At 51.5% G+C, this 25261-nt stretch overlaps 2 protein-coding genes across 5 annotated transcripts in view; both read right to left on the bottom strand.

Moving 5' to 3' along the window:
- The window catches only part of PLCG1 (phospholipase C gamma 1), a 37801-nt gene extending 31875 nt beyond the window's left edge, over window positions 1-5926 (bottom strand). For 2 of the 4 annotated variants that reach the window (XM_068700302.1, XM_068700303.1), the window contains exon 1: window positions 5606-5926. In XM_068700302.1, the coding sequence (XP_068556403.1) occupies window positions 5606-5810 (205 nt within the window). In that variant the 5' untranslated portion in view covers window positions 5811-5926. The remainder of the gene's footprint in view (window positions 1-5605) is intronic. The other 2 variants (XM_068700300.1, XM_068700301.1) reach the window with 1 other exon arrangement.
- Window positions 5927-9810: 3884 nt separating this feature from the next.
- TOP1 (DNA topoisomerase I) overlaps window positions 9811-25261 on the bottom strand; it is a 66593-nt gene continuing 51142 nt past the window's right edge. The window contains exons 10-21 of the mRNA XM_068700210.1: window positions 22234-22355; window positions 21556-21678; window positions 19871-20058; window positions 19158-19302; window positions 17943-18086; window positions 16605-16790; window positions 15361-15429; window positions 14593-14707; window positions 13730-13857; window positions 12579-12673; window positions 11649-11798; window positions 9811-11247 (exon numbers count right to left, since the gene is read on the bottom strand). Of these exons, the coding sequence (XP_068556311.1) occupies window positions 11145-11247; window positions 11649-11798; window positions 12579-12673; window positions 13730-13857; window positions 14593-14707; window positions 15361-15429; window positions 16605-16790; window positions 17943-18086; window positions 19158-19302; window positions 19871-20058; window positions 21556-21678; window positions 22234-22355 (1568 nt within the window). The 3' untranslated portion in view covers window positions 9811-11144. The remainder of the gene's footprint in view (window positions 11248-11648; window positions 11799-12578; window positions 12674-13729; window positions 13858-14592; window positions 14708-15360; window positions 15430-16604; window positions 16791-17942; window positions 18087-19157; window positions 19303-19870; window positions 20059-21555; window positions 21679-22233; window positions 22356-25261) is intronic.

The following is a 25261-nucleotide window of genomic DNA, read 5'->3' as shown; positions in this document are numbered from 1 at the left end:
TCACCCATTTCCTTCTATTATGCAATAAGGTTTAGCCAATGGTTTAAACTCCAGGCCACATGTTCTTTCCTGTGATTGAAGCCCTGCACCTCCCCACCAGGGGCTGTGAGCTTCTCCTGCACCACGTGCACCCACCCCTAGCCCCCCACCTCGCGCCAGCTCTCGCCCAGCCTGCAGCAGCCCAGGAAGGGGCACACAGCACGCCCAGCCCTGTCCCCGCTGGTGGCAGCGCTGCTGGCTCCTTTGACCCCGGGAACACCCGGAGGAGATGCCCAGCGCTGGTGCTTGCAGCGATCTGAGTGGGATCCCACTCTGGGCACGGACACACGGATGTCTCATCGCTACTGTCCACCAGCCACTGCAGCCCTTCAGGGCAGGACACCAGGAGAAGGTTCAGCTACAGGGTGCGTGCTTGCACTCGCAGGGCTCCTGCTGTGCTCACAGCACCGTGGAGCATTCACACGGTGGTAGCTCAGGGCAAAAAAAGCTCCCTGGGAAGCTGGTGGCTTGTCCATGGCACCTCCTCTCCCGCTCCGCATCTTCACAGCAGTGACACGCTCACGGCTGCACTCAGCACAGGAAGACAAATCCGGCCCATGGATGACTCCGAGGGGACGCGTCCCTGCTCTGTGTCCCCATCGCAGCGCAGCAGTGTCACCTCCCAGGGGACACAGCAGCCCCGGAGCTCTGCAGAACGTCTCAGCTGAGGAGGAGCAGTGCCTGCGCTCCCAGGGCCACAAGAATCAGATGAAGGCTGCACCTTGGCTACGACCCGGTGGCCAAACCCACGCTGCCACATGCACCGCCTGGGGACGGGGACTTCAGCTCCGACTCCCGCTGAGACTGCGGGCGAGCCTTTTCTCCTCCCCCTGCAATCTGCCAGATAGGCAGGAGGCCGCCCGCCTGCTCCCCCGGGCCTGGGGGCCGGCGATGGGTATTGCCGGCAGCCGCACGCCGGCGGGGTGCTCGCAGCGCCCCGATTAGATAACGGGGCCGAGCGAACGCTTTGCCAGCACCGATAGGAGCGGCCACCCCGCGCTGCAGACCAGGAGGCTCAGGAAAAGAGCAGCAAAGGTCACCAGCCGTGCTGGATGAGTGCGAGGCGCACGGGCAGGGCACGTTAACAGCCACGTAGGAAACCCTGCAGCGGAGCTGCCCCTGGAGGTGGGAGCTGACGGCACCAAGAGCGTGAGGGGCTCCTCCGAAAGGCACTGTTCAGATGCAGCTCCTCTGGATGCTTCTCACCATGCTCAACACCCCACTGCCTGCCCTCGGAGTGGGCTGGCCTCATCGCTGCTCCTTAAAGATGGGAGCATTGGGGTCCCCAGCCTGGCTGCTGCTCACCCTCCCGATGCTGCACAGAACCTCCCCAGCACGTCTGCGTTAGTGGGTTTAAAACTCATAAAAACCCAACACATTGCACGGGGCTGCCTGGCAAAGGAAGGAGCCAGACAGACGGACACCACAGGTCCACGGCAGGAGCACAGGTCTCAGCACACCGACCCGGGCTTCCCCACACAGGGCCCACTCCAGAGCCTGCTGATTCCCCAAAGCCACTCCTGCTTGAATCCCAAGGGCTCCAAACCCCAAACCTTATCTGGATGGCTTATTTTTTTTTTCTTTTGCTGTGCCTTGGTGGGTTAATGAGAGGCACATAGCTCCCAAGGACGAGGTGAGCATGAGCTGCCCTTCAGTCGCTTTGTATTTGTATTTTACTGCTCCTGCCTTTTCTTTTGCACTGGCCTGGGCTTGGCGCGATGGCTTCCCTCCACCTCCACGGGACTGAGCTCATTTCACTGAAAGCAAGAATGCATCCAGGGTTTTCTCGAGGTGTTTTTTTTTTCCCCCTCTCTCTCCCGTATAAAACAAACATCTGCTCCAAATTTTCAGCTCGCTCTCTGAGCAAGCTCTCTGAATTTTCTGACGTGTTTCAAGAAAAACAGATCAATTAGAAACGGCCTCTAACCCCCCAGTATGTGAAGTTCTGAAGGCAGGACCCTTTTACATTAAAAAAGAATTACATAACGCAGGAAGTTTAAAAAAAATGCACAGAAGACAAAGGACTCAAGGGATTAGCTCTACTTTGCTTTGGATGATTAGCAAAAAGAAGAGAAAATGAGTAGAGCTCTTCCCACCGTAACAGCCAAACCCTCTGCAGAGGTGATTAGCACGAAAGCAACGCGCTGATAACTCGAGCTGACTGAAACCACTTTGGATAAAAACAAATATGAGCTGAAAAATGACAACTTTTTTTTTTTTTTTTGCACAAACCGGGATTGCTTTTCGCCCATCGTTTTGGTTTCAAAACCGCCCGGGAGATGGAAGTCATGGCTTTATAAAGCAACCTGCTCCCCCGAGGTCTCTTCCTCCTCCTGCTCCATCAGCAGCTCCCGGCCATGCAGGCGGTGGGGCACGGATGGGACAGGAGAGGTTCTTCATCCCCGCACCCAGCTTGGGGACGCCGGGGGGACACGTGCTGACGGCCGGCGCTGCCCGGCGCACAGTGTGGCTCTTTATGCAGCACACACAAAGCGCTACACAAGGGTCATGGAGTGAGCGCGGAGGGGGCTGTGCCACCAGCGAGGATCCCCCCGGCCCTGGCACCGTGGCCAGCAGGCAGGAGGAAGGTGACGTGGGTGAGTCTGGTGGGGACAACGAGGGCACCCGCTCGGCTGCGCCTCTGCGCGCGCATCCAGCGCTCAGCAGCACCGATGGCAATGCCACCCCCGAGGCACGAGCCCGAGCTCACTGCCACTCAGAGCACGAGACACTGCGGGCTTTGCCACGGATGCTCTGAACCTGGAAGCATCGCGCCAAGGAGCACCGCAGGGCCGTGCCCATGAGCCCTCTCCTCCCAGCACACCACAGACTCAGTCCAGGTGCCCAAGGCCACTCGGGGACGAGCCCCCTGCCGCTCCTCGCCCTGCCTCCCATGCAGCGTGGGGCTTCCCCAGCTGCAGCCCCCAGTTCTGCAGCGAGGTGGGCAGTGGAGCTGGGTCCCCTGGCGCTGCCCACCAAACGCACAGCTCATTTCTGCTAAGCCTGCTGGGGGCAGAGCACGGATCCGGCACGCTGGGGTGCTTGGGGAGACAGGCCCTGCACCGAGACACAGAGCCTGCACAGATGCAACCCAAGTCTGAGACCTCTGTGACACAACGCAGATGCTCTCCTGCTCCAAAACGGATAAAAAAACACAGGATCATTCCTACTTAGACAACCAACTTGCATCCAGGGGCATCCAAAGCTCCTCCTCTCCGCTCTCCATCCCTCAGGAAACACAGCACCATTCATCCCTGACCCACGAGCTCTGCAGTTGGTGACCTGCAGACCCCCCAGCGCTGCCCGGCGGAGATGCTGCTCCACGCCCAGGCACATCACACCTCCTGACAGCTGCCTGCTCGGCTCGGCTCACAGCTGCACACACATGGGAGCTACGTCCCGGGCAGTACCCCTGCGGGGACCGATCCCCAACCCTGTCAGCCCCAGCCTCCTGCTCCCAGCCCGGCCTGGTGGTCGGAGCTCCCTGGGCTGGAAGCTTTGCCCCAAATCAGCTCCCCGTCCGGTTCACACCGTGGCCACGTGAGCACTGCACTGGTTATGGGTGGGATGAGCCAGGAGGGCAGTAAGCCAGCACATTTCCCATGCCAAATGGAGCTGGGTTTCCCCAGGCATCCCTTTTCCACCCAGAAACCAAATCCCATGAACTGGGGGAACTGGCCAACTGCCTGGGCACCAGTGGGGTGGCCCTGCCTGGCCTGCCCGCACACCGTGTCAGCACAACGGGCACTGTTCAAGCACACAACCCTTTAAATCCACCTGGAACTGCCCCGCTTCCCTGCAGGAAGTCCCACAAAGGCAGCGGGGCAAGAGGAGGGGCTGGAGAACACCAGAGGAGCCCAGCCTGAGGCTGGGGAAGCGGCAAAGATGCCGTAACGCCCTCTCCCACCTCGCCGTGCCAAAAAGCAAAGGCTTGTGTGCCCCGCGAGGAGCGTGCAGGGACACGGAGCCCGCGGCCACCAGGCTGATGGCTCCCCCCGAGGCAGATCCCTGGGGACTCCCCAGGTGAGGCGAGGGACCCAGCCGGTCCAAGTTCACAACCTGCATTTTTCTTTTTGCTATCAACCCGTGGAGTTTCATCTAACCATCTTGGTGCCTGGGACACGCTCCCTGATTTACTGGTCAGCCTGTGGCTGTTGGCAGAGCACAAGCAGCCCTCACGGGCACAGCGTTAGGGCCATCATCGCTGCCCCAGCTTTGGTGCCAAAGCCAGAGCTTCACCCCGAGGTGAGGTCCCAGCCCCCCCGAGGCTCCAGCAGGTGCTGAGCTCTGCCCGCAGGAGGCCAGCAGGAACTTCAGTCCCCCACAGACACCACCACGAACTGCTGACTTTTAACCATGCCTTAAAAATGGTGACATTTAAACGTGCCGTAACCTTAGGCTCCTCCCTTGCTCCCGCTGCTCTAAAGCTCCCCGGGGAGCTCGGCATCACCGAAACATTGACGGGGCCCATGTCTCCTTCCAGACGAGCCTGGAGATGCTGCTGGGGAGAAGCCAGGAGGCTCCAAGGTGAGCAGGAGAACTGAAGTCCCAGCATTTCGGGGTCCCGCTGCAGAGGCACAGGCAGCGCCTCCACCTCCGGCCTTCGCTGGAGGCCCCGCTAAGACTCCAAGTTTCCAACCTTGCCGCTCGGGGCCAGCAGAAGACACCGACCTCCACCGAGGCCAGCACCCCATCGCCGAACAGGGACGCTCGGGGTGGGACGGGGAGTTCAAAGAACAAAAAAATAAAACAGCGAAGCAGCAGCCAAGGAAACCGAGGCTGGAAGTTTCCTAGCGCGGGGCCTCCCTCCTCTCCCCCTTCCCACCTATCTCCGTGGTTTCGCACTCACGGCTCTTACAAATCCTTTCCCCTTGCTCTGCCCCCATCCCTGCACCGCCACCACCACGGCTCGCGGGGGCTGCACTGAGGCCGCCCCTGACCCCACAGCATCCCGGGGCAGATACGAGGAGGCAGCAACCACATTACAGCCCTTGGGGTCGTGGGCTTTCTGCTTCCTCACATCTGTTGCTCCGAGATGCAACCCCCAAAGGGCTCCAACGAGTGCCCGTGCCTCCTTTCTGTCCTTGTCACAGCCCCGAGGTGCCATCAGCAGGGGCAGGGCACCCGCTCCGTGCCCACCCTTGGGGCTCAGGGCCGCAGGAGGCTGCTGGAGCCCACTGGAGGCCTTTGGGCACCCCCCGGGCACCACCAAAGCGCGGGCACCACCAGCAGCCAAGGTCCCCATCACCGCCTGCTGCGCCCCGCGGGGATGCCAGGCGCACAGCGCTGCTCGCTCCTTTTTTTATTTTTTTTTAAGGTTTTGATTTTTATTTTTTCCTCCCTTTTTTCCCCTCCCCACCGAGGGCAGCTCCGGGGAGCCGAGGGGCTGCGTGTGTCCCCCCCCCAGCCAGGAAGCAGGAAAGCCTCGTCCCTGCCTTTCCTGCCCTGCGCCGGCTCCCCCCGGCCGGGGGGCGCCGAGGGAGCCCGGGGGGAGCCCTGGGGGAGCCCGGGGGGTCGAGGGGAGCCCGGGGGGAGGCTCCGCAGCCCCCCCCCTACCCTCACTCACCGGCTCCCTCGGTCTTCTCGGAGCCTCGGCTCCAGGTGACCTGCCGGGTCTCCAGCTTCACCTGGAAAGTTTTCCTCTCGGGCCGCTGCGACTTTTTGGAGTAGAAGAGGGTCATGACGGTGCCCACCTCCAAGCTGCGGCAGAGGTGAGCGGCCTCCGCCTCGCTGGGAGCCCCCCCGGAGCCGCTGCCCGGCCCGGCCGCCATCGGCACCCGCAGCCTCCGCAGCTCAGCTCCGAACAAAGGGGAGCGGGAGCGGGAGCGCCCGCAGCGCCGCCGCCGCGCCCCGTGCCCGCCCGGCCGGCGGGGAGGAGGAGGAGGAGGAGGAGGAAGGGGAGGAGGAGGAGGAGCGAGGAGGAGGAGCGCGGAGCCCTCGCGGCGCGCCCGCCCCCACGCGCGGGGAGGTTGAGGCCGGGGAGGCTCCGCGCATCCCGCGCCGCGCTTGGGGAGCTCCCGGGGGGGTGGGGGGGACACGCGTGGGGTTCTAAGGGGGCACAGCCGGGGGGGGGCTCCGGGGGGTGACAGTCACGCCGCAGCCTCCTCATGGCACTGGGGGGCCGCACGCCCCCGGAGCTTCGCGCTCCCACCCCAGCGCCCCTCGTGCTCCGGGGCGCACGGGCACCCGTGGGGGGCCTCAATTTTATGGGGACATTCAGGGAAACGGGGGGCTGCAGGTCCCCAGAGATCCCCACAAGCATTGCGCCAGTAGCCAGACCCAAATTGGATCTTTTGGGGGACAAATGGGGGGGCCAAGCTGCACCTGGGGACACCAGGAGAAGCAGGAGGCGGCACGGGGTTGGGGCAGAGCCCCCCAAACCCCCCAGGCAGCCCCCCAGCCCCGCAGCCGGGCTCAGCTGGCCGGCAGATGTGCGGCTGCCAAACAGCTGCAGGAGTCGTGCGGGACCACGGCCGTGCCCCATAGCGGGGGGCGGCCAACGGGGCCGCTCGGTGTGGGGGGCCCGTGCCGAGGCGGAGGGGACACAAAGCCAGGGTTTTGCAAGGGGATAAGCGGTTGGATTCGGCATCATTTCGGGGTGCTGTGCTCCATTTGTGTGGTTAAAGCCTGTGGTTTCCTGGGGTTTGGTGGCCAGCAGCAGGCAGCGAGGGTGAGCACGGCCCCAGTGCCGGAGAGCAGCGTGGGGTGGGCAGGGGTCAGCACCGGGGGAGGTTGACGGGACATACCCCCGCGTGGAGGCTTCACAGGGACACGTGTGAGCAGCCCCTACAAGGTTCACAGTTGTTTAGGATCCTACCCAGTTTAGGATCCTACCCAATTCTAGGGCATTAGGAAGGCAGGAAAGGACAAACAGTGGGATAAGAGCCTGGACCTGCCCCACAACCTAACCTGTGTGTGACGGTGCTGGCGAGGCAGTTGGGTGAGCCCCCAGCCTGGGGGGGAGGCCCTGTCCCGGCCCCCTGCTCCCCAGGGAAGCTGCTCCTTGCTGGTGGAGTGGCCCCGCTCAGGACCAGCAGGAAGCAGCCGGCTCCCAGAGCCCTTAAAATAGCCGAGCGTTACGGGCACACCCTTGTTTTTGAGGGCAAAACCTGAGCAGGGAGCGTGGCCATCGAAGAAGCAGCAAAGGTGACCGCCTTGCTCCCAAACACCTCCTGGGCTGGCTCACGGAGAGCGTCAGCAGATGCTGCCGGGGAGCCCGAGCCCCCCCGTGTCGCCCCCCGGCCCCGCAGACCTGGCTCGCTCCTGCAGGCGGTGGTGCCTTGCGATGAGGTGTCTTGGCTGGGATTTTTTTCTTCCCCAAGTTTGCCTAATCGCTTTGTAGGCTTGCATAATCTTCCAGCGTCCGCGGTGCTGCATGCCGAGGAATTTCACGGTTTAATTTTGCAGCACGCAAACCCGCTTTTGTTTGCCTGCTGCCTGCCAGCATCCTTCAGCGCTCGGCTCCTGCTCCGGGCAGCAGCGATCGCCCCCAGCAGAAACCTCCCTCGGGGCCCGGCTGTCCCAGCCCAGCTCCCCTCACCGGGGTCGGGGTGCAGCGGGTCAGGCTGGGGGCGCTTTGCTTTTGAAGAAATTCCCCCTTGCACTCTCTGCACGTCTCCTCGCCGGCGCTGTCTGGAGAAGGGCCTCGCTCTGGGGCTGGGGAGCAAAACCCAGGGAAACAAAACCCTGGTTCACCATCCCTCTGACACGAGTGCCCCAGCACCACCACAAAACCCCGGGGACCACGCGCCGCGAGGAGGTGCCCAAGCGGTACCTGGCACCTCGCAGTCCCCAGGAGAGGTGAACCCCCTGGGTTATTTATTTGTTCCCCATCTGTTCTGCGCTGCTGCACTTGGAAACACAGCCCCCAGGGTGGGCAAGTGAAAAACCAACGCAACAGCTGAGAAAAACCACCCGGGGAAGAGCTTCTCTGGCCCCGCAGCAATTGGAGAAAGAGTCCTGGAGTGCTTTAGGGGCGGTGGTGCTGAGCTGCCCCGTCCTGGGGAGCTGGCAGCAGCCACAGGGCAGCACGAGGAGGTTTCCTGCCCAAAATGGACTCAGCAGAACCACTGGGGCCACGCAGCTGGCGATGCTGGCACGGTGCCTGCTGCACGAGTGCCCCCCGAGCCCGCTCCCCCTGGGGTCCCGCTGCCCCTTCCAGGCTCTTCAGAGCCCCGCTGGGTTCTGGAAAACACCCGAGGGGAAACCTGCCCCAGCCTGAGCCCGCTGCCCGGTGTGGCTGCGAGGCACACGCACTTTCTTTCACCTCCTGCCTTCACCTGGTTCCAATTTGCAGCCCGTAAGGCTCCGAGGGGGATGGGGCCGCAGCCAGAGGGGTTTGCAGCACACGGGGTCCGGTTTAGGGGCGTTTTGCCCCTGCTCTGGTCACGTCACCGCTCGCTGCCTCGGTTTCCCTCAGTGCCAAGCACAAACCGGGTCACAGGCACAGGGCTGGGGTCCCCCTGCTCCAAACCCACCTCCCCCCCTCCAGCTGGGAGCCAGAGGAGCCGCACGCCTGGCCCAGCCGTCCCCCAGGTGACCCCCAAAAGCCCCCCGGTGGCACAGGGAGCAGGAGGCCCCCCCGTGATGCCAGCAGTGGGGGCACCCTGAAGTGGGGGCACCCCAGCAGGCGAGGACTGGGCGCTCTAGGGCGGTGCTGGTGGGATGTGGGGCAGGACGCAGCAGCTTCCCCGGCCGTTTCTCCATCAACACGGAGCCGCCAGGGGAGGGAGAAGCACTTTTCCCCTGCTCAGCAGCACGGGATCCGGGAGGTTCACTCGGGCAAGCTGTATAAATAGAAAGGATATTTTTACGGGCCGCATTGTTCCAGGCACGGGCAGGTTGGGAGCACAATGAGCCCTTTTCCTCGTCAGTTGGCATTTTCTCCGCTGCACCTTGGAAAGGCCCCAGAGAGTAAACGGTGCCTGCTGCCAAGCCGTGAGGCTTCGCAGCCACAACAAAGCACCTCCAAGCAGCGCGGCAGGGAGCTGGGGCAGGCTGGGGAGGGGCGGCAGGGCTGGGCAGCCCCCCCCCGGGGGTTTGGGAGCCTCCAAAGTGCTGCTCCAGCCTCGGGGAAGGGGCCGGGGTCTGCTCCAGGCTCGGCTCCCCAGCACCAGGGCTGGTGGAAGGCAGCAGAGCACGCCAGGAGCTCGGGGCTCACCCCGTCCTGCTGCCCCACCAAGCGAGGGGTTCCCAGGACGAGGTGAGCGCAGGGCCCCAGCAGCTCGGCAGGTCAGGCTGCTGCTGTTTCGCTGCGGTTTGCACAAAGCCAGGGAAGCACGCTGCCGCGTAGGGAGCGCAGCCAAGATTTGGGAACCAACCACGGCAGCACCACAGCAGAGATGCCCACGGGGCCACCATGGCCCAGCACAAGGCACAAGGAGTTAAAGCACTGCAGCAACTGCTTCCAGCTGCCCTGGGAAGCCTCGTCCCCTCCAAGAAGCCGGCTGCAGCCAGCTGCTTCATTTTTCGATCCCTGGCATCCTCCTGAACCCACACACAGCTCATCCCTGGTGGAGACACATCGCTTGGTCCCTCCCCACGCACCTTGCCATGCGCTCAGCATCCTCCCTGCAGCCCTGGTGGGATGAGCGAGGCTCCAGGGCCTCACCATGGAGGCAGCAGCCGCTCTACGGGGCTGCAGGGACAGGGGCTCAGCCCCATTTTTGGGACCATCCAGCGTGGCATCAAGCCTGACAGCCCCGCAGGCTAGGGGCAGGACTGGGGACCTCGGCCCAGGGCCTGAGGTGAAAGAACACACGGACACCAACACTCAGTTAAGTTGTAGGAATTTATTTTAAATAACCTACAGTTGATTAAAAGGGAATTCATGATAAAAATAGAAGATACTTGTTGAGGAAAGGCTGCAGGAAATGGTCTTCGCACACACACTACGCTAACAATGCCTCTAAAACTAATGATTATAGCAAAAAAAGGTTTCACATTAAAATTCTGCTTTTTAATTTTTTAAAATTTTTTTACACAATTACAAAAGAAAAAAATAAAAGCCCTAAAATCTTAATTATTTTCCTTTTTTTTTTTGGACCGATGCTCATTTCCCTCGAAATTTATTGACCTGTGAAACTTCTTTTTACACAATAAAATCTTTCAAGTAAAAGAGGGGAGTGGGGCTTAGAAAAAAAGGGGGAAAAAGGTAAAACAGTCTGACAAACCTAAAAAGTAGATATTCTTGAAGTGTACAGAGCGTGCTCAGAACAAAGGGTGATAGGAATGTCATTTGTTGCAGATTTCACTTGTCCTCAGATTTCACACACATCTCCCTATCACGCGGCCCCCCCCACCCGCTCCCCCAATCTACACGATCTTTAAGATCAAGAAAAGACAGTTTAAATATTTTAAAATAATTAAAAGAAATAAAAATTCACATTTAAAAAAAAAAGGAACACTCAAAAGTCAGGAGGCCGATTTCCCATCACGCTTTGCTTTGAACAAATGCGGTGGATATTTGGAATTCATGTTCCGATGCCACGACTGTTTCAAGTGACAATTTAAAAAAAAATTGGGTATTTCCATGACTGTAAGTGACAGCTGTAACAGGTGCGTTGGGTTTCTTACATTTTGTTTTTTTGTTTTTTTTTTGTTAAATTCTGAAATGGGGCGGGAGGGGGAGGGGAAGGGCAGGGGTTAAGGAGTCCATTTTCTATTAAAATATAGAAGTTATTGCAAAACCCTAACTGTAAAAACGCACCAATATAATTGGATTTTGTATACAGTAGCTAAAGATTCCCACGCTCTCAGTGTGATGGTGAATTTGCCTGGCGGAAGGTTGACAAATCCCCCATCCACTTGCTCTGCCTCAAGAGAAAAACCACACAAACCAGACAGCTAGAATTTGGATCTCTGAAACATTTTTAAATAAGTTGTCCATAGGACAACTGGCTCAGCTCCTTTAGGATATTTCCAGGTTATGCTTTCTACAAGATGTTGGCTGTTTTATCTGATGCTCACTTGCCCCTTTCCTCCCCCTTCCCCAGTATATCCAAGGACAAGTAAGGCTCACAGTTTATCAATCTTCCTAAAAACCAGGCTACTCCCCCTTTTTTTTTTTTTCTTTCCCCCATAACATTCAGCTCATTAAAAACAGGTTAAAACTCATAGTCTTCCTCTGCCATGTCGATAGCCCAGGCGAATTTCTCTCGCTGGGTTTTGTTATATATCTTCTCTATAGGAATTCCCCACTTCTTACACCTGCAGAAGAGGAGATGCTGTTAGAGTGAGCACAACACAGGCCCCCAACCCCTCGTGGCGCAGCAGAGCTGCTCTGCTTCCCCCCCAGCACCTTCCTAGCTCTGCTTCACTGCGAGGCAAACCACCCAGCTGAGCAGAAGCAGCCTCCCAGCAGCACACCCTGCAGCTTCACTGACCCACCACCTCCCAGTGCAGTGCTGGCAGGGGCTGGCACGTGGCAGCTGCCCCAAGAGATTCGTTTAAAGCTTCCCCAAACCATTTTAGCATGTAAGGGAAGGCCAGAAAGGTCTGTCTCTGTGCACGGGGGCACTGCTCTCAGCCACAGCCCTTGTCTTCCACCTGTGGGACTGCACACAGGGGAAGGAGCGGTTCCCTCCAGCACCGCCCAGGGCAGAACTTACCAAGCAACAGAGATCCTGGGATCCAGATAGTTGAGTTTGGAGGTGCCCAAGGCAATCTGCTTGTTCTCCTCCCTATCTGTAGCCTGAACCTCCAGCTTCATCAGCTGCTCCTCAATCCTCTGCACTGCTTTCTTCTTGCTCTCCACTGTCCTGGGGTGAGGGAGGAAAAATATTTAATGCCTGATGCCCTACTGGGCTTGAGACAGCAGCGCTGCAGGAAGGCAAAGGGACCCTGCTCAAGGTAAGCAATGCCACCAGCCTCAAAAGGCAGTTGTGTCAGCACAGATAATGACACAAAACAATCAGCACATGCAATTAAGAACAGACGTTTTCAAAGAGGCAGCGCAGAAATCCTAAGCAGCAGTTTTGCTTTAAAGGGTTGGAAGCAACAGCCTCAACTATACTGACACTACGCCCGCTTTAAACCCAGCCCAACTTTCCCTCTCTAAAAGTCACACAGAGATTCTGCCTTCAGAACTCCCTTAACTCAGGACCCCTGTGACTATTCCACAGAGCGCGCACAACGTCTGCACTGTGAGCTTCCAACAGAGCAGAGCAGGATCCAGGAAAGTGCATTTGCAAGTGGGTAACTCCTGGCTCCCCTTAAAGATGGCAATGTTGCACGCTCGATCCATTACTTTGCTTGGTCCTGGGCAGCAGGGTGGCAACTGTGGCACTGGTGGGTGCTCAGGGACACAGTGCAGACTAATGCTAGTGGCCACATCAGGAACCGTGGTGTCGGGACACCCTATGCTCCTCAGCTTGAAGGCCATTTCTTCATGCACAGAAGAAAGAGGGGACAAGAAAGCTTGAGAAAGTCTTCCCAGATCTCCTGGATCACAGGCTGGGGAAACAGAACACAGGGCTGAAACACCCATTGGGAGCTCAAAGTACTGGGAGCACTGCACAGCCTTGTAACACCAGCCTTACTTTTTAGACTTCTCATCCCTCCGGACCTTGGCATCAGCTTTGGCGCTTTTCAGTTCTCTCCTGGCATCAGCTAACTGCTCCTTCTTGGCATCGATCTAGGAGAGGCAAAACCAGAGGGCAGCACTGTGAACAAGCTGCAGACAACTGTGGCGGTCACCCCTGGACAGCATGACCAAGGGAGCGAGTTTGTGAGCACTGTCAGAATTTATCAGCGCTCAGACCCAGTTCTGCAGCACAACTGGGTGCCTAGCCTTTCAGTTTGCTGCAAGTCCTATTGTGGTGAAAAGTTCCCCTCAGAAAACAGGGCCCTAGTATTGTGTTCCCCCAAAACAAGGCCAAAGACAAGGTGGTGCTGACAGAAAGCTACTGGAAGCTTTCTCACACAGCTACACCCAAGTGTGTCTCCAGCGTGTCCCACCAGTACCAGCTCTGATGGCACCACAGAAGGATGATCCTTGTTCCCTCAGCAGGGATGGGTTCTTGCCACCAAACCCTACAGGCTGAAAACTGTTAAGGCTTCAGGCAGCTCTCCTCTGGTAAGTTCAGAATTCAGGGAGATTTAGCATTTTTCAGCCCCTTCAACCATTCCCCAGGCTCTAAGATCTAGGGTGAAGGCAGCCATGTTAGGTGTTACAGAAGCAGGGGTCACTGCAGTGCCAAACCAGAAGTCCTTATGTGAAGGTTATTCTAACACCAGACCAGGAACAGACCTAACCCCTTTGGACCTCATGGCCTTCACCAGAAACAATCTGCAAAGGAAGAGGTCAGGTCAGAGGGGCGTAACGCACCACGTACACAGCCTGCATAGACAGGGGCCTGGGATTCACGCAGTAGGAACAAATGTCCACTCTGGGCCCTTTAGGGGACACAGATCAGAGCTGGGCTGCTGCCCTGAAATTTTGATAGCAGCAGAACACAGCTATGTGATGAAGGGCAGATAAAGGGTCCGGTCTTGGTCTTTACAAGTAAAAGGTGACTAACGGAAGTGTGGTCCTTTCAGCTCAATATTGTGCTTCTAGAGTCTGCCTCTCCCAGCAGGCCCATCTCTGATGCAACACTAATCAATTCCTGACAGGGGAGAGCAGGCTCTGCTTCCATTTTTCCCCATCTGAAAGGAAACATGACTTGTGAGATGCAGCAACTCAGAGTACCTTGCTCTGAAGGTTCATCATGGACTTCTCGAAGGTCTTCGGCGGAGCCCTCTGGTGGTTACACAAAATGGCAACCGCTCTGTTGGCACGGTTATAGGAAAGGATCTTCGCTGGGATGTTATCATCCGCTGCAAAGTACAAGAAAGTGGTGAACAACTGGTATTCTCCAGGGCCAAGGAGTCCCAGCCAGCACCCCACCATCCCTGCAAGCGCACAGTCACTGCAGAAGTGACCCCGCTCTCTGATGGAACTGTCTCAACACGTCTCTAACCACAGTGCTAAGAGCCTGATCACTTCCATCCCAAACCCTAACTTTCTGTGCTGGTTCCATCAATAGCAACAAAGACATCTGCCACTCAGGAGGCAGGGGAAGCACATCCATGCTCAGAGTGAGAAGAGGGCAGCATGACCATACTGCTCAAGATGCTGTTGGACTTCAGTTTCCTCCAAACATGTCCATTTCGTAAAGCTGTTGAAGTGCAAGTGAGCAGTGCTCAGCAGAGAAGATGTTAATGAGCAACCAAGAAACATGGGACTGTTGCAGCTGTATCTGCCTTGCCTGCCACATACAGCCTTTTACAGCTAAGAGGAAACAAATGAAAGATTTGGTAAAAGCCAGGCATATCTTGGCAGGCGAACCACAGTACGCTCACAGATGAGCTTTGCACTGCCCCAGTGCTGGGCTGCTCAGCTACCCCAAAACAATTGGCAGCAGATTTTTGGTCAGACTTCAGCTGTTTGACATTTACACTGGGAGAACTGCAACCAGGCGGTGGTATGCAGACAGAAGGTTAAGCTGAGGAAGGCAGGTCTGGATTGCAGGATGCAACTGTTCCCTTCACAGTTGCAGGGACAGGACTTACGATTAGTGAGCTCCTTGAGCTGCTGCTGTAGCGTGATGGAGGCGTTGTAAGTACGGAATACCTTGGCTGTCAGTCCCTCCATAAGGTCTTGAAGATGTTTATTTAAGATACTGGTCTAAAGAAGCAGAAAAAAAATGACAGCATTAGAATTGACTTCAGTAGTGAAACCTCTGGACACACTGCTAATGAAGACACACGGTTCACAGCCAAAACCTAACTAGGGGACTCAGACCTGACACCAAATGGCCAAAACTTCACTGAAACCCCAGGAAAAGTGCATAAAGAACCAGCAAGTATTAGACCAGGATCAAGTATCATAAACAGTCAACTTTTCTTCATTGTGGAGGTTTTGGCTCCCAGTAGATAGGGACATGCCTGTCCCATCCCAGGGAAGGTGCTTAAACCACCACAGTGCTCCCACAGTGCCAAATGTGCAATCAGGGATGGCATTTGAAAATCTGTCAACTCACAATCATCTTTTCTGAATTTTGAAAAAACCTTCCCATGTCAGAGCCAGCCAAGCTCCACAGGGCCAAAGCCCATCAGTTCAGGAACCTGCAGGCACAGTGAGCAATACAGACACCAGATTGAGAGAGACTCTCACTCAGGTGTGTGTCTTTCACTCAGGTCACCCAGGACAGCTCTGAAAAAAAACAAGAAACAAAACCTGCCACTGAAACCATTTTTGGAACAGAGCAGCTGTTATTGCCTGGTGCGGAGTGAGCCTGGTGCTCTACCACCATTCCTCACCAGTAACTACGTGCTTACATTGAGGCGGTCGAAGAGGTCATCCTCAGGCTGTTTGTTCTCCATGAACAACTGGAGATTCTTAAAAACCTGCAAGAAGACAAAACGTTCATGTTAAGGCACTGGGACTGAACAGTGCTGGGTAGAAGCAACACTGCTGAGGCACCACTGGAACTGTTTTCAGGCAACACCGATGATGCTGGACATTACTTCCCAATGGGCAAAGGCCATCATCTCTTAAGACACTTGTGTTTAAAGTTCTTCCCCAGCAATCCTGAGTCCTGAGCGTTTGATGTCCTTTATGCTCATTCTTTAGATCCATATTTCAAAAGACTTGATTCCGCTCTGGCTTAGCTACCTAACAGAGAAAGAGACTCCAAAGCTACCACTTACTCCCCTCACTCTCCATAATTATTCTGACCAAAGAGACCCCTGAGCAATTTCCCATGGAGTTCAAGCTACCAAAACGCAGCCCTTCTCATTACTGTATTAAATGTTTCATACAAGTCCGTCCCAAACAAGTCTCACTGGGGCAGGGAAATAATCAAAACCTTTTTGATTACAGAGAGACCACAAATCCCAGCTCTGTGTACTCCAAATCCCTAGTATGGATACCTTCTGCAGAAAGATTTCTAGTTCCAAAATAATCAATTCCCCATTATAAGCATTAAAGAAAAGACACCAAGAGAGATCAACACGAAATAAATTTAAACTTTTTTTTTTTCTTTAAACAAAGAAATAAGAATTCTAGATTCCTATAGCACTACAGTTTATCTCCCCCCCCAGCATTTCATTTGCCAAGAGGTTGACACTTCTGGCTCTTTGTCGTTACAATTACCACAGTATTGCACATGTGTTATCTAACATGCTGTGCTAACTGCAGAGGTGTGGGTGAGGTGAGAAGCCTGGTTATACCCACAAAAGCAGCCTTTTTGGACAGTGCCCTCCAGTTCACGTTGCTTTATGGGGATTTGTTCTGGAATAATGGCAAGATCGCAACAGATTAGTAATTGGTGGGTGACGAGAATAAAGAAAATGACACTATCTAAGAAAGAAGTCTTGGTTGGTAGGTACCCACGTACACAGACCAGAAGTATCAGTGCGTAAGCCTTCTCCCTTTCCAAGGCACAACCAGTAAGAAGGGAAGGACATTAACTGACTTGCCTTCTGACCAGTGACAAAGTACTCTCTTATTGCCACTAAGACCGCATTGACCAGATTTTTCTGCATGTCAGACTGTGTATGTGTTCGTGGAGGTGCCTTACCCTCTTCTCCACAGGGACTTTGTTGTAGTATCGGATGGAGTCTTTTCCGAGGAAGTCAAACTCAACCACGTATTCCTGGCCATCCAGTTCAGGATGCAGCTTGATATGTTCTACTCTCAGAGAGCAGCAGCCCACGGTGTCAGCTGTCTCTCCTTCTTCTTTTTCATTTCCAGCTCTCAGAGCAAGCTACATTTACACCAAGACAAGTGAGGTAAGCATTTCGGACTATCTCAGTCATGGATAGATACTAGAAACTTTCAGACATGGGCCTACAAATCAGGGGTGCCCACAGTAGAAGAGGGAGAAACATGCTTTTGAAGGGACAAAACAAAATTCTCTGAAACTCCCTAGGTTGCCTTTAAATATTTTAACTAACGCTACACTAATGCCAAAAGTCTTCTATCAATCTACCAAATTACCTTCGTTTTAAAATGGAAGATTAAAGCAAGATGTTTTACCAGCTTTCTCACATTAACTAACTCAAATTATAAGGTAGTTCTGATCAGCTAACAAAAGTTCATTTCAAAATGTTTGGTGTTTTTTAAAATATTAGACTGACTTCCAAGTGAATTCAACCTGATACAAAATCAGAAAGTTCATTAGTTATGCATCTTCTTACTCTTCACAGTATGCTAAAAAAACACATTTTAAACAACATACGTGACACTTTCTTCAGGGTACTTAAGTAATCTAAAAGCTACATTTGGCTGCATAAAAATATGGTGTAACTGTAGTGGCTAAATCAATTTCTGATTTTTGAAGAAAACCTTAAACATTCATATGAAACCACAATTATTCAAATCAAAGTTCCCCTATTTACATCAAACCATTCTGAACACAAACTGTTAATTTGGTTGGTCAAAATCAAACATAGCAGGGCAACAGCTCTATGGGAGCTGGCTTCAAATAGTGTTAAGTCAATCAATACAACTTCAGTTTTCTTTATTCTGCAGTGTGAAACTGAGCATAATTATGAAACCTCGTGACTATGAGGTGACCAAGTAGCAGAACTCCCAGCAGGAAAACTGAAACAGCTGGAGACAAAAGGTCCACACAAAGTTCCCAGTAATCCAACTGGGAGATTCTGGAACCCAGCTGTGAATTTTGAGCTAAAACAATGCTGCCTGAAATAGCCATAGGCAGTACAATAGTTTATTGCTCTTGATTTCCAGGTAATGGGAAGGAAAAGCAGAGGGGTGGGATTCCTGCCCACCAGGAAGTCTCAGGATACCTTAGTAACTGGGCTCAATTCTGCTTTAGGAACAGACACACAGCAGTCGTGAGTATTCCTAATAGGACAGGAAAGGTAGGAGGAGTGTGCTGGGGAACGAGCCTTACTTTATCAATGAAGTACAGTGCCACAGCTCTCTGCCGTACTTTCATCTCTTTGGATTTCCAATCTTCTCTATATTGATTTCGGATTTTATCTACACACTTCTTCAACCTCCGAGCTGTCTCGTACTTCTGCCAGTCCTTCTCACCCTGCAGAGAAAGTTGGAATACAGTCAGCATCAGAAAGCAGGCAGAGGACCAGTTCCAATCTGCCTCTCAAGGTTTCACAAGTATGAGTGGTAAATGGTCTCACTGCACAAAAGCACTGAGACTTTACTGCTAAAACAGCTCAGCTCCAAACTATGCTGCCAGGCAGCTGTAAGCAATTCAGATTTCCATGATATGAAATGCTTGAACGGAAGCAACTATAGAGACACAAGGAGACATTATGTCTTCCGTGCTTCTCAGTATATAAATGGTTTCCTCTGCTCTATTCAGATAACGCTTAGATTCTTTCATCTGTTTAATTAAATACCCATAAAACATACAAGCAACACCACCAGCTCAGTTCATCAGGATTATTATATGTTCAAGTCATGGCAAAAAGAAGACGTAAATTAACAAGGAACAGATTTCTCTCACACTTGTAGGACAAACTCCTCCTTTCCAATACAGGAAAAAAAAATCTCTTACAAAAATGATTTCATGAGAAGAACTTAAATTCTGTCCCCAAAACTGGGGACTACTTATCTTTCAACAGGCTCATTATTTCTTTTACGGAACTGATCCATTGTCCACTTATTTGCTCCCACAGCAGGGTTTGCTTTCCTTCAGCCATGGGCTCCTTATCAGTCTTCTCAGCCAGTAACCTGGCCATGTTTTACATTTCAGAACTGACTAATCATCAGCCCATGGTTAGAATTTCACTACATGATTATTAGGCAGGGGCCAAATCAGGGCCAAAAGTAGATAAAATATCCACCAGAACAAGCCCATTCTTGGGTGAATTACCACCTTTTCAGCTTACAAAGAGTAAAGGATTCCTACAAGGAATGACACAATATTGCTTTTCAATAGGTATAGAGTTTTCAGATTTCATCTCTCTTGTGCAGCAGTTGCATTCTATTTTTTCAAGGCAGAACAGAAGCACGTGTACTTTCATATGAATTCAATCAGCACAGGATGAAATAGCAAGATACTTACTTCCTATCACTCTCCTAGCCAACAGCTACATTTGCTTCATGACCAGTATTTTCTTCTTATTATTAACTAAATCTGTACCTTAATTCTTGAGCTGGGGTTCAACATGATGTATTTGATAGAGCCTTGGATGTTCTCAGTCCACGACACTAGCCAGGTAACCTTGTTATCATGCCGAACCTCCTTCCATTTGTGTCCTGGTGGAGGGGGAGGGATCTTGGAATCCCTGCACAGAGTTAAGAGGACAACAAAAAAAGCTATTTAAAGAGATTTTTAAGCTTCAAAATTGAGAGAAGTAACAAATACCATCACACGAAGAAAGCACAGGTAAAGAAACCAAAGCAAAGTAATTACAAATTTCAACAAGTGGGAAATCAAGTGAATCACAGTAGCAAAAGATCAAGTGTAATTGCTATCAGTGGGAACACATTCCTAGGACCAACTTTGATTTGTGGACACTACAATAGTGAAGATGCTTATCAGGACAGGACCAAAGAGAAGGCCACCAAACCCTAGCCTTTAACAAAGCAGAACAACCTACTTAGCAGAAAATTAATTTTAGGTATTTGCAGCAGGAAAGAATGTTTAAACACACAAGGACGAGGAAGAAAATGTGTCGACAAAGTTCTAAATGAAGCTTGTGATAATCTTGTTCAGTCTCTGCTTGTATGACGCAGTTTCTTATCCACGTAAGTCTAAGATAAGCAGCATGTGTATCTCTACATGCTTGCACAGGAACCCCTACTGGATTTTAGAAAAGAAGCTATCCTAACCAGAAAGCGCCCAGTGCTTACTTGCTGCAGTTAATGATGATATCTTCTGGCATGATACGTCTCTTCAACATGCCCATCTTGGGATGGTTCCCACGACCTCGGAAGAGACCTGGAGGTTCAATCTTAAAGTTCGCAATCCTCTCTTTGTGGTTGTCCATCACACAGTAACCATATTCCTTCAATAGCCGCTCATTTTCCTCTTTGATTTTCTGGAAACACCCAAAAGCAAAAGATGAAGTACTATGCCCAGCACCACACATCTGTACATAATAAGACCGAATAATTTTGATATTTGCACTCCAGTAACACTGAAGACCAACTCAAAGCCAGACTCCAGTTGTGCCAAGTGCTGGACCAACACACAGGGCAGCAGACTGCTCAGGTAAGCAAGACAAGCAGGAAAAAAAAGAAAGAATGTACAAAAAGCCCTCCTAAAATCTGTATTTGAGTGGAACAGATTAATATTTATCTTCACCAGCCCTACTTTGCCACAACAGAAGCATTTACCTCCACCACATACCACATCTACAAAGGCCATTTACCACAGTACTGCTGGTTTATAATCTCTATTCAGCCCCAGAACAAGCACGTGACATCCACTGGACTTTACATCTTGTTGTTTATATAGGGGAAAAAAAAAAAGTTTTCTGTGTCTGAACTCAGCATCAGAAAGCAGGCAGAGGAATGTCTCCAGTCTGCTGCTAAAAGCATGGGAAGTCTGTGTCAGCAAATGGTCTCAAAGGCAGAACATGGCCTCCTAAGATCACGCTGAGATTTCACTGCATACTTCTGTGCTTGAACTCTAATAACATGGAAGGAAAAGTAGCAAAAAATAAGAACGTCTCAGCCCAAAATAAACTATCTGTCCCATGGACAGCACTGGTGCACAAGCTAAGAAATTTAACAGTAAAAGCCACTTTTCTCCACTTCAATAGTTACTGTGAGTGGGAATGGGGAAAGGCTCCCCCATGTATATCAAATTGATACAGCAATATGACATGGGCTCTCTACTTTGGCAAGACTCCTGACCCCAAAGACTGTAATTCCAAGCCACCAGGCCCCACAATTCAAGGAGAATTACTGTAGTGTTGGAAAGGATCAAGTGAGAACTTGGGGCCAGTTTCCAACTTTTATTGTAGTAAGTTTTATGCAGTACATTTCATTCATTCAAAATCTACTTTTTTGCCCACAAGCCACTGCAGCCATGCTACTGAAAATAAAATTCCATTTTTGATTACAAAACTGCATTAAGTGGAGACCTAATTTAAAATATTTTTTCCTAATATATCTTACTCACTACTATCCCACTATTGTTGCGGCATCCATTTCACTATGCTCCATTTTGCCCTTCAGACCTAAGGAACTCTTAAAATAAAAATCTATCCTTACCTGAGCAGACACTACTGGCTAGGGACCAAGGGTCCCATCAAACATAACACATCTTATTCTCTTTATTTACCTAAGCAGGGTCAGGAGCCTTAATCCTGATCAATATCATTTTAAGTCAGGATGAAGGTTCAGCTGCAAACACAGTGCTTTACACTACTTCAGTTGCAGAGTGAAGATTTCTACAATTACATGAATGTAATAGTGTGAAAGCTAGTAAACACTGACTTATAAATGGCAAGGCAGGCAGAGAACAATTACACTAAGGTGTTTACAAGCCAGCTAAGCATCAAGAATTCTCCTAGAATTCCCTCTGGTACCTGTTTCTCCTCCTTGGACATCTGTTTCCTAGCTTCCGACTGAGCTTTGAAATACTGGCTCATGTGGGTGAAGTCACACTTGCTGAGGTTGGTGATAGTGCTCTTCTCTTCAGAGGTCATTTCCTTGCAGAAAGAAAAGTAGTGCTTTACATTTTCATACACGTATAATAGAGCTTACCCTACCCGTGACAGCTGAAATGGAGACAATGCACAGGTTCTCACAGTAATCCCCCAAGAATCCCTAAATTCTTGTACATGCTGACTCCAGCTAAGGTCAAAGAGCAAAGGACAAGGAACAGGGTGTATACAATGCGTGGCCTCATCTCTGCAAGCACTGAGGAAGGTTTGGCTTTTAGGTCTTTGGAAAGGGCTTCCTTCTGCTGTAAGGAAGGCCCTTCAAAGCATTTAATGGTCAGATCAGCTATAACCCATCACGCAACAGGCAAATTCGGTTTGGAAAATTCTGACATTCAGTTTAGAAGCATCTGAGGGCCTTTCTTCCTGGAGAAGCTACAGGACTAACTGGAAACCTCATGGCTAAGACCTGAAGCAACTTGCAGTTGCCACAAGCGAGCTCTCCTAGGCAGGACCCCAGGACAGCAGCCTCTGTTCACTGCCTAGCAGTGAGGAGACACCAGCCATGCCTGCAGTCACCACAGCCCCAGACTACCCGCATACCTTTCTCCAGTCTTTGAAAAAGTTTTTCCTGAAGATCTCCTTCGTAGTGTATTCGTGATCAAGCATTTTTGCAAAGAATGTGGCAACTTCTTCTGCTTTGGTGCTCAGCTTCATGACTTTACCTACGAAGAAAGGTTGTATTTTTAAAGCACGTGGTAAAATTAGGAACTGAAGCCAGAAAGAAGCTACAGTAACTCCCTTAAAGGACAGCATACTTTTACCACTCTGAAGTTTTTCACAGAAGTGTTAGATAGTACTGCAAATTGGATGGGCAAAAGAAACAGAGGAACACACTTGCTCGACCTACCATCAAAGATTTTGAAAAAAAGTTCTCTCTGGAAGTTAAACATTATAAAAAAAGCAATAACAGTCTGATGTGAGGTCTGAGAGACGCAGGGCAGGAAGGGGAAAAGGCCTCTTGCAGGAAACCCTGTGCTGAGCCATCCCTGTGGTGTGTACGCTCCTGGGGAGATACTGCTGTTTGAAGTGGAAGAGGCAAGGAATTTCATTAAAATTCATATTCCGGCACTCAGACATATGGGAAATACAGGCTCTGTATTCCTCTCCTACCCACAGACAGACATGCTTTGGAACACCCCTTCTAGCCTTTAGCTATTTCTAGCCAGGAAGAGCCCTTCCTATATATACACACCACAAATAGGCTGGAAAGCGATGCCAAATATTTAATTCCCCTTCGTTGCAGGGAAATGTGTCAGGATTCTGCTAATAGCCTGAGTCCCTCACTGTGGGAATGCATCCCTCTGTCTCCAAATCAGGCTCAAAAGATAGTCGTTTTTGAGACAGACTGAGCTTTGAGTGAGCAGGAAGGTCACATTTCAGCTTATCTGCAAGACTGCAGTACAGACTGAAAGTGCTGCAAGGAAAAAGACTAGGACACAAGGGAGCAGAGGCTGCTGCAACACCGGAGCTGTAGATTCAACAACATCTAACGTTCCTATTGAGCGTCTTTTCAGTCCAGATTGCATTCCTGACAACATGTGAGTGAACCCCGTGAAGGACTTTGCATGCAACTCACATCTCCAGCTAGCTGCAAGGAATATTTGAAGTCCCCGTGGGCTGGCAGACAGTCAACACCTGGGGATTTTTAATGACTGTTTTACTGCACAAAAGTCAATACAAGAAACACTACTGTTGATTCTGTGCTAGTGGAAAAAAATAGCATGCTTTTGATTTACTCCATGGTTGGAAAAGTTACAGCATCTATAAAATTAAAGCACAGGAGTTTTCTATAGAGCCTGAAGATCCGTAAAGTCTTGTAAAACAGGGCTTCGGCAAAAAGTCCTCCCAGCGATCTGAGAACATCGCGCAATTAAACAAAACCAACAGAAACTCTGCCAGTTTGTAAGCTGCAACCTAAAATACTACATTTGTTTGCCTACAACAGGAAATGGGGGAAGGGAGAGACAGCAAGGGAAGTGTTTTTTTTTCCAGGCTGCAAGTCTAGCTCGAAAGAGGCTATCAAGTAAGCAACACATTATGGGGCTTAAATGACCAAAGTTGTTCCCAAATTGCTACAGAGTAGTACAGGCTCAGGCATCTTTACCTAACCACTTTAAAACAGATTTCATTGTACACAATTCCCACTTTTAAAAAACTTGGAAAAAGCTCTCAGTGACAGTACTGTATATTTTAAAAAAATGATTTATTTCAGAGCCCTGAGCATTAGTTTGCAGTCTGAAAAAACAAAAGTCAGGGAACAACCCAGGGACATAACAGGCAGGAGAGACCACACCGCAGTGACAACCACCACTGCCATCATCTCCACTGTTATCTTGTCCATCTACAGAAAAACAGCGAGTTCAGGCTGCCTTAAACAGTGAGTTCAAGCCGCCTTTGTGGTACAAGCAGTAGCTCATTAACCCATAGTCACTCAAAAATATAGCCAGGCCCTTAAAGATGGCTTTTGGCATTTCAGGCTCCCCGAGCGCGGTATTGTAAGCACTGACAATAGCCCCACAGTCGTGTTGGATGAAATCAGGGCCAGTCTCGCTGCACTGCAATCACCAGGCACGGGAGGGATTCCTCCAGTGAGCTCTGGCAGCTGGCTGGCCAGCCACAGCGTGATTATTGGACTCTACAAATCATCCTAGGCTAATCTTGAAATTAGACAATGCCTTGTAAGCACAGACAGCGGTCTCAGCAGCTGCTGTGTAAATCAGCCATCTGATGCCCTCCCCCCCTCGGTTTCTCAGGGAAGATGTATGCGATTGCTTTGTTTGCCAGGATCCATCCCCGCCCCTAATTTTTGAGCCTATTGATCAATTCTTGCCATGACAAAGACAGAGGTTGCAACAAATCCCTGTGTTTCTAGGAGGTTTTGTGAAATAGGTGGCAAGATAGAAGCTCATTGCTGCCTGCACGAAAGGGATAATTATAGCATAATTCGCCCCTCTTCTTCTCTAGACATCAGGAGAGATCATATATATTCTTCAGTAGAGGGGGAAGAAATATTTCCAACCTTGCTACAAGTTCTTATCGAGCCCTAAGACAGCTAGAGGAAAATGGGCACCCTTGATCATTGTGCTGTTTGCTTAGAGATGGTCTTCAATAGGATGCAGCACATTTATTTCACTGCCTTGTTGCTGAAAGTGAGTGCCACCTATTTCTCAGGATTTCAGTATGTGTCACGTCACATGAAAATATCGCCTTGCTTCTGGAAGAGTTCCACGCACAGATGTCCCCTTCGCCAAAAATTACATTTTCATCCACTCAAATGCCTCCCACTTAATTTAATCCTGGGCTAATTTGATCCTTCATTTAACATGATCACAGAACTAGAAGGAAACACACGGGTCATCAAGTCCAGTCTCCATCAGGCATCACATCATATAATCCTATCCACATGAGCCTCTAACAACCAGTCAGCCCAGCAGATTAGAACCCCACATCAATTAGTTCTACCATGCACAATAGTAGCTAAATGGGAGCATGACACACACTGGAGGGCTACATCCTTGAGATCAGGCTGATCCCATGCATTCCTGCAACATCCTAATCATTTGTAACA

The sequence above is a fragment of the Anas acuta genome, chromosome 16 (genome assembly GCF_963932015.1).
Source record: "Anas acuta chromosome 16, bAnaAcu1.1, whole genome shotgun sequence".
In the NCBI taxonomy this organism is placed as follows: Eukaryota; Metazoa; Chordata; class Aves; order Anseriformes; family Anatidae; genus Anas; species Anas acuta.
This window is presented reverse-complemented; position numbering and strand designations above follow the sequence as displayed.